This window comes from Trematomus bernacchii, unplaced genomic scaffold, assembly GCF_902827165.1.
Source record: "Trematomus bernacchii unplaced genomic scaffold, fTreBer1.1, whole genome shotgun sequence".
Taxonomy (NCBI): Eukaryota; Metazoa; Chordata; class Actinopteri; order Perciformes; family Nototheniidae; genus Trematomus; species Trematomus bernacchii.
The window spans coordinates 5,795,677-5,805,325 of NW_022987567.1; the positions used below are offsets into that span (position 1 = coordinate 5,795,677).

Consider the following 9,649-nt stretch of genomic DNA (forward strand, 5'->3'; position numbering starts at 1 on the left):
ATTGTAGTATGACTGAAGTTTAAATGTCCCTGTTGATCTTATAAAGGTGGCTCTTCTTCTTCTGAGCTCACGGTAAACGTCTGAAATGTTACACAGAATATATGTGATTCCTCTTCTCTGTCAGGAACTGTAATTCAGTGTGTCGCTGACAGGTGGTACTATTGATCCGTGAATATGAGACGCCACAAACACACTCAGTTCAACACATATATTCACCGTGTGTGTGTGTGTGTGTGTGTGTGTGTGTGTGTGTGTGTGTGTGTGTGTGTGTGTGTGTGTGGCCTAGCATTACTATACTTGTGGGGACCTAAATCTGTTTACCCAGTCACGTGTGGGGACTCGCCTCCCTTATGGGGACAAAATGGAGGTCCCCATAAGGGGAATCATACATTTTAGGGTGAAGACTTGGTTAGGTTTAGGGTTAGGGTTAGGGTAAGGGTTAGGCATGTGTTGGTTATGGTTAAGGTTAGGATAAGTCTCGAGGAAATGCATGTAAGTCAATGTAATGTCCCCTGAAGTGATGTATACATGGTGTGTGTGTGTGTGTGTGTGTGTGTGTGTGTGTGTGTGTGTGTGTGTGTGTGTGTGTGCGTGTGTGCGCGCGCGCGTGTGTGTGTGTGTGTGTGTGTGTGTGTGTGTGTGTGTGTGTGTGTGTGGTGTGTGTGTGTGTGTGTGTGTGTGTGTGTGTGTGTGTGTGTGTGTGTGTGTGTGGGTGTGAGGGTATGTGTGTGTGTGAGGGTATGTGTGTGTGAGGGTGTTTACACGTTAAAAATGACCACCAATTGTTAATGAAAAACATGATCAAATGGAAATGATGCTGAAATGTTAATAATAATAAGGAAAGCATGAGAATCTGCTTTGTCAGAGCACATGTTTTGATGGTAGCAACATTTACTTTTAGAAAAGTTGTTATTGTTATTGTACCTTTGAATATTTTCAATTTGATCTCAGTTTGTCCCTATTATTATTTATTTCGTTTTTTGTGTTATTTTTATTAAATATTATAATTATTGCTAGTATTATTAGAATTAGAATTAGTATAAGTATTAATATGTATTATTAATAGTAGTATTAGTTGTATCACTGTCATTTATGCTACTGGATTTAAAATGCCGTTCAACTTATTATTGATAAGTAGAAGTATAGAACAGACGGTTTTTAGTATATAGATAATTATGAGCCAAAAACGGTGTCAAACTGTAGTAATTTACTCTAAACTAGAAACGTTAGACCTTCCTATTAAAACATCAGATTGTGAGGTGAACAAATATCACAAGTCTTTACCTCTTTTCTCTCCGTAACTTAAATATTTTCTCTGTTACTCATTTTTGAAACAAGGAAGAACATAAAAGCAACAGTGTCACTAACACTCCTACCACAAAACCTACTGCACCTGCCATTTGATGTTTAGGAATGAAGAAACTGGCTTTTCTCATGTTATTGTCCTTATAAAACTCTGTATGCTACTACTACTACTAACACCATGTTCTCTATACTGCTCAGTCATCCAGGTGGTGCCAAAACAATCCATACACGAGGCTTTTATTGTGAAACTTAAAGTGGATCTTTCATGCTATATTTGAAACATATATTGTAGGGCCATGCCTATACAAAACATGTCTGTGAAGTTTTTTGCTTCAAATCCCAAACAGTTCCCCCATTGTAGCCATGCCTCATACTGCTCATACCCCTCTATTGCAGCCCTGTTAGAGAAACGCAGATTTTGGGTCCTTAGCTTAAAAAACAAAAAATGCCTGATCAGAATTCTACCGGAGATAAAGTTAAATTCTGCTGTGATAAAACGCCATCCTGTTCTAAACCACATCAAGGATTATTTCTGAAACAGTATGGAGCTCAAATGCTTTTTCTCTTGCGGGTTTATTTATTTCCTGCTTTTTAAACACATGTGCTCTCCAGTACAGGTTAGCTCTGAGTGTTAGCGAGGCTTGCTAATGTAAACAAAGACGAGATTACGTCCAAAACACGTCAGGCATTGTTTCTGATAGCAACTTTCTGTGGCTCCGCCGCCGATTTGACGTCATATCGGCAGCAAATCTGTATCCGCTCGTTGTACCCCCGTTTTTAAAAGATTTGGGTACGGAGGAAAAGAGAGAGGGTTTTATTTGATGACGCACCGGGGACACATATTTATGTATAAAAGACATCAAAAAGTGCATTTTGCATGATAGGTCTCCTTTAAAGTGTTTTTGACATATTGTCCAATGTACACCTTTAGTTTTAAGAACAGGAATAAAATCCTCCATAATAATATGATGATAAGGATATTACTGACATAAAACTAAACTAAACTAATGACAACACAAAGGATTACATTCAGATGAACGAATGGAATGGAATGGTAAAGGATGAGACATATTAGAAATTTACAAAAAGCTACTTCATAAAAATGCAAGAATTATAGTTATTTAACAATTCATTATAATCACAATTTTGTCGTTGTCAAGTCAAAATATATCTATGCATCTACGTTTATAATATCTACACATGCTATATACAAAAACACATACAAAATATAGTTTCTAGAATTGCATAATTAAATCTACAGGTATGAATATTAGCATTTATGATTTTTCTGTGCACTTTTGTAGTGTTTGTTTTGCACCTGGCATTTCCTGACTGGCCTTGTGTTGATCATCATGAAGCTCTGGTAGCTGTGAGTAACTGGAGGTACTTCCACCTGACAGAAAAGAGTATACAAGTTTTTACTTTTCAATATTATTCAAATGCATATCTCATGCATGCATACTAAACACTGTAGTGACTGCAGTGGCCCCCAGGTCACATTGCTGTAATACATTTTGTACGATTAGGAACATTTCAAAACCGATACTCTGAATTTATTTGATTCTGAAATCATCAATTCAGTGCTTTTAGTATTATAACAATTTCATTTTCACTTTGCTGGCTTCATCTGTGTGTTCCCGTGATGTATATTTGTACATATAGGCCTGTTACGGAAATGTTAAGTATGACTTTTATTGAGAATCACTGCTTCTTATTTATGATATCTGCCTAAAAATTCAATTAAATGTTTTATCCGGAATATTTCCAAATGTGCATTAAAAGATAAAATAAAATACAATAAAGAAATATATACAAACATAAGAAGATAAAGTAAAATGTCTAATAGATTAAATAAAAAAACTGTGATTAAATACATTTATATTAAAACAATTATTTTAAATGTGCAATAAAAAGTTCAAATATGATAAAAAAACAATTATATAAAACACAAGAAATGAGAGTTAAAATGTGCAATAACAGATAAATAAAATACATATATTTACATAAACATAACAATTTAAAGTAAGAATGTGTAATGAAATATTAAATAAAATATGTACTACGATATATAACATATATATTACAAGATATAGTGGAGTATAAGTATTAATATTAAAACAATTCGTAGTGAAATGTAGGAAGGAAGTATTGGTCTTATTGTTTTTGAAATAGGTCGACAAATAAACTATTAAATATGACTTTTTTCTTCTTCAAACGTACACCTTTCCCTCTCTGTCGCTCTCTTTCCCGCTTACTGTAGCTCGATTAAAAGCAGCTGAGCAGCATTTCACCCCCGACAAAAAAGAAAGAAAAGTGCAGACACATTTCCAGGTAAAAAGGGAGCAATCAAAACACACGCTCGACTGATTCAATCGGCTCTACCTCTGCTCCAGGTTACAGTGAGGATCAAATACGCAATTATATTATTCAAAATGGCTTTACCGGTTTGAGGAGGGGAGGTGAGAGTGAGGAGGGGGGAGGGGCGGCTGTTCTTTAAAGGTAAGGGGACTGAATCAATGGGATCAATAACGCAGGGTTTCTCTGTCTTTCATCAGCTCTCTGCTACACATCACTGTGTTGCTAAATGCGTCTCCAACTGCAAACACCATCAGCAGAAAAAAAATCTCTGGACCACTGTGTGAGTCAGCTGTCTGTTTACCATCACAATCATTAAAGCCACAATCTCAGCCATTGTTACATCATCATCTGTATCACTATGTTTACCGTAGCCACATTTTTCACATGAGCATCGTCGGCACAACGTTTAATCAGAATCAGAAGATCTGTTTTAGTCCCAAAGAGGGGACATTTATCATGATTATAGCTATCCAGAGGTGGGAGAAGCACTCAGATCTTGCACTTGAGTAAAAGTAGAAGTACTCAGATCTTGCACTTGAGTAAAAGTAGAAGTACTCAGATCTTGCACTTGAGTAAAAGTAGAAGTACTCAGATCTTGCACTTAAGTAAAAGTAGAAGTACTCAGATCTTGTACTTGAGTAAAAGTAGAAGTACTCAGATCTTGCAATTGAGTAAAAGTAGAAGTACTCAGATCTTGTTCTTGAGTAAAAGTAGAAGTACTCAGATCTTGCACTTAAGTAAAAGTAGAAGTACTCAGATCTTGTACTTGAGTAAAAGTAGGTGCAGCTAGTTTGAATGACTTTGTATACTGCAGGGTAGCTTGTGAATTTACTTCAGGTGGAACTAAAGTGCTCAAGCTCAGAACGCTAAATAATAAACCCAGTTCACACAACTATTTATTTAATATCTTCATCAGCAATATTTTAATTTGTGCTCCTAATCCCAGTCCATTTTAATAGTCTCCAATGTGATTATCCTTATTACAAAACCGTCACAATCGCCGGCTAAGAAATCATTACAATCACCATCTGTATCATCGTTATTTCTAGCCTGTTTATCACCCAGTCAAAGGGTTAGGTAATATCGTCACAATCCTCATCGTATTACCACAAGTGTCCACAAACTAAATCCTCATCACCATCAAAATCAGTCTTGAAACCATAATGCTCAGTACCTGGCAATCATATCATAATATTCAATATCACTATTAAAGGTGGGGTAGGTAATTTTGGAGAAACCAGCTCGAGTGAGTAGAATTTGAAAATACACAACCGGAGAAAATCTGCCACTTCCTTACAGAGCCCCTCCTCCAACACACACGAACGCGCACATGACCAATGAGGGCACGAGATAAGTCTATGCACAGATGGAAGGCTGACAGGCAGGTAGGCCATCCAGTTATTTTAGCCAGGCCGGCTAAAATGATTGGTCGTGCTTTTTACAGTACTACGGCTTCCACAGATGACATTTTTTTATGGATTTTTTGTCAAAGCACTTAAGATATTCATTGCTATCGGGATGTTAAGAGCATTCCATGGAATATAACAAAAGTGTATCTCGAGCCGGTTTCTCAAACTTACCTACCCCACCTTTAACACCATCTATGATCATCACTTTCATAATTGTAATGATCAACATCGCAATCATCCATTTGTGATCATTATCATCTCCATCAGTCCATCTGTCATCATCAAAACCACCCTCAGCAATATCATTATAATGAAAAATATAATAATAAACGTACGAAATGCCACTGATTTGTTCAGAAACAATAATGTATTACGTTCAGTTCAATATCTGGCGTTAAGGATTAAGCCTGCACCAAAGATTTGAATGTCTGCCGTCACATTTTATGACCGCTTGACCCTAAAAACCCCTTTTGTTATTGTGGTTATAAAAATATAATTTATGGTGCTGTTACATTGCTTCTAGAGCTCCTCGTTAAACAGGGCCTGCCTTCCTTTGTGAGAAAAATGCTTTCTTCAGCAGCGAAAATTATGTTTTCGAGGGTCTTCATGCCAACAATTACGAACTAAAGCAGAATATTTTATTAGATAAAAATATGTTGTACCATTTTAAATAATTGCATCTATCTTTTTTTATCAAACGCTCTTAAGGTATTGGAAATATTTGGATCACACAAGTCAGAAACACTCAGGTGGTAGATAGAAGTACTCAGATATTATACCCTAACAAAACGTACTGTTACAGAGAAAGTATACATTAGCAACATAATTTAAACACAATAAGAAAAATAACTTATATATATAATTATTGATGCATTAGTGTGTTCATCACTTCAATGCTGCACTCGGTGAAAGGTGGCATTTATATGAATTACTTGCTGGGTAGTTTGACCTATAATAATATGATTTTATGACGTTCCACCACTGGGAACAATATGAGGTTATTACCACTGGAATCTAATACGAGACATATTATTCTTTATCTACAACTGGTTAGAAATTCTATAGGTTTCAAATGTCAAAGTCATAAATTAAGCTTTTGAAGTCTTTGGTAAAGCCCTATAAAAAAAGCTCTGTTTGTGCATGTAATCCTCATTGACCGGGACTATTATTACACATGCAGCACACAGTGAATTTCAGTGGACACCTCTACAGGTATCAGTTCATTACTTGGTGCTTTTGGAGAATCGAACAGACGACCCCTCCAGCCTTTTGATTTTCACAAGAAATACGTGAAAACGCAGAGTCCCTGAGATGCAGGCGCCAGTTCATCGCTTCATAAGTGTTAAAACAGGCTAAATAAGTGGTGAAATTATCCTTATATAGACACAGAAACCACTATATCTGATGGCATCTTTTGAGACTTACATTTCAGAAACACAATCAGCAGTAAGCACCCACTGCTGACCAAAAGGTCAAGCCTTTCCAATATGGCCACTGAGAGCCATTATTCTACCTTTGAAGCCTTTTCTCTATTCACTTGAAATGGTTTGAGTCGAGTGCCAAGCTTCTCTAGCTGGTAACACTCACAGCAAGCACATCAGTGTGTTATACCGAGGAGTCAAGGGCTGCTGAACGTTAATAGAAACATCAAGGTAGGTGATGCTTTACTGAAGCAGCCATTTCAAGTGAATATGGAGAAGCAGAGAGGACAGACGGTGCAGAGAGGCCAGGGGAAGAAGACATGGAGAGTAAGAGATGGATGGCAGAAGGGGAAAGGGAGAGACAAAGGAGAGTGAAGATGATAAAGGATTTAGGGGACAAGAGGTGATGCAGAGCGTTCACTGAAGACGGTTGAAGCGAAAGACGGTAGGAAAGGGAACCAAAAGAGAACATTAGTGTCAGTCCCACAGAAAACATATACAAATAGTTCCTCCTTTTGGGACGATCAAGGTGAATATCACTCTGAGGAAGTTAGGAGTCGTCGTTAGGCTAGCTTAGCATGAAGCATAAAGCATTTTTGAACCTTGAAAGACACCTGGCTAGCACTTTCCCCTTCTTCCAATCGTTTTGCTATGAGCTAAGCTAAACTAGCAACGTCCTGATTCTTGCTTATCACACAAACATGACAACACTATCTTCTTCACTTCTCAAGTTCAGTAAGATAGCAAACAAATGTAGTTTACAAAATACTAACACAACTACTACCACACTAAAACGGCCTTTAAGGACACTAAAACTAGGGTCAAGATTTTCTGAAAACTCTTTATAGTGTTGACATGTAGACAGTTTCCTGTTGCTATCTCCTCTGTGAGGCAACAATTAGTGCAATCGTGGCATAAATACATCCACGAACATGGCGTAATAGCATTTCTACCAGGACTTTTTACATGATTACACTGAATGCAGTTACTCTTTTAATATATTGACCAACAGAGGTGTCATTAACTAAGGCGTTAGCTCACTGCTACATCCAACACTCCCAAAAACACAGCTGCTTTGGTAACGCCCGTGTGTGTGCGTGACCCACTGGTCTTGACAGCACTTTAATTGTGTTTGCATCTGAACGGGAATTTTCTTAAAGCAGTGCTTGTATGGTGGGTTTTATTTTGAGAGAATCAGGAAAAAAGTCTCTCCGAAAACCTGTGTATATCTGCGCTAAGCCGTAGCTAAAGCTTGATTGAAGTAGATTTGTTGATAGCAACTCTTTCATAGACTCCATCATTGTCACATTCCCTGGTCACATGATGTGTTGATACCTCATAGTGACCATGGGCATTCAATCATTTGGTAAAATATATTTCCACAGCTACTGTATGCATTCCCCGCTATGTCTAAATGACTATCGATACTTCATTGTCACATAAATCTATGATGGAACTTCTTACAGCTAAAAATAAAGAATGTAATAACGTTAATATGGAAGACACGTATTAAATATTAATATCCTTTGATTGCAAACATGTCATTAGCTCAGTCTAGATTGCTTATTAGATTTATTTCACTTTTATGTAGAGCGTATGGGTTTGCATTTAACTCCTGTGTGTTAAGGAAATAAAGACAAGGAAATCAAGTATATTAAAAGTTTAAAGAGAGGAAGTGAGTAAGACGGCAAGCTTTGGTTTCATTTTACAGAGGGAGGGGGGGCTCAGCAGCCATTAGAGACTGTTTTCATCCTCACCACAAAGATAGATCACAGCCTGGCAGCTTTGCCATGATGGCCTCCATCTCCCAGTGCTATGCATGTTTCCTTTTGCTGATGGACACTCTTTCCAACATTAGAAATAGCAGAGCTACTCACAAAACATTGAAGTAGTAGAAGTTAGCTCAAGCTGGCAGTGAGAGTTAAACTGTGAGTCTCCACCATCGTCAAGAAGCAGTAGGAAGATTAGCATTACGAATAAATAAAGTAATGTGCGAACATTATTGTCAGCTTGTATGAAAATCCTGCTGTTTGCCAATAAAATCTACCAAACACTTCATCCCAAAATACTCACAAGAAGGTGTGTCAATACCTAATAAGTGTTTGATTAGTACCAATAATCATTGAAAGACACTACACACTGTATTGGAATCACAAGATGTGAAGCCAGTCTCCTCTAGTCACGTAATGAAACCCAATTGGACTCAAACTGATCATTGATCATTCAGTCAAAACTAAAATGCTAATGTCATAACAACAGAGCCGCCCAGCTAACCAATCAGAGCAGACTGGGCTCTGGTTTCAGACAGAGGGTGAAAAGAGGTGCTGCAGCACAGGCAGTATGAGAAAAATAAAGAGCTTTTTGAACATTAAAGCATGGAGACATGTCACAGCAGAGACACATCATACTGATATACACCTGAACATCAGCAGGAGAGGACTCTTTAAAGTAGAGACACTACATACTGATATACACCTGAACATCAGCAGGAGAGGACTCTTTAAAGTAGAGACACTACACACTGATATACACCTGAACATCAGCAGGAGAGGACTCTTTAAAGTAGAGACACTACATACTGATATACACCTGAACATCAGCAGGAGAGGACTCTTTAAAGTAGAGACACTACATACTGATATACACCTGAACATCAGCAGGAGAGGACTCTTTAAAGTAGAGACACTACATACTGATATACACCTGAACATCAGCAGGAGAGGACTCTTTAAAGTAGAGACACTACATACTGATATACACCTGAACATCAGCAGGAGAGGACTCTTTAAAGTAGAGACACTACATACTGATATACACCTGAACATCAGCAGGAGAGGACTCTTTAAAGTAGAGACACTACATACTGATATGAAGCTGAACATCAGCAGGAGAGGACTCTTTAAAGTAGAGACACTACATACTGATATACACCTGAACATCAGCAGGAGAGGACTCTTTAAAGTAGAGACACTACATACTGATATACACCTGAACATCAGCAGGAGAGGACTCTTTAAAGTAGAGACACTACACACTGATATACACCTGAACATCAGCAGGAGAGGACTCTTTAAAGTAGAGACACTACATACTGATATACACCTGAACATCAGCAGGAGAGAACTCTTTAAAGTAGAGACACTACATACTGATATA

General features: G+C 37.6%; 1 protein-coding gene across 2 annotated transcripts in view; it reads right to left on the bottom strand.

Moving 5' to 3' along the window:
• The window catches only part of onecut2 (one cut homeobox 2), a 34,057-nt gene that overhangs the window by 1,931 nt on the left and 22,477 nt on the right, over window positions 1-9,649 (bottom strand). Inside the window, exon 2 of one of the 2 annotated variants that reach the window (XM_034125975.1) lies at window positions 2,624-2,698. The exons of the other annotated variant lie outside the window; for it this stretch is intronic. Within the exon in view, the coding sequence (XP_033981866.1) occupies window positions 2,624-2,698 (75 nt within the window). The remainder of the gene's footprint in view (window positions 1-2,623; window positions 2,699-9,649) is intronic. 2 annotated transcript variants of the gene reach the window in all.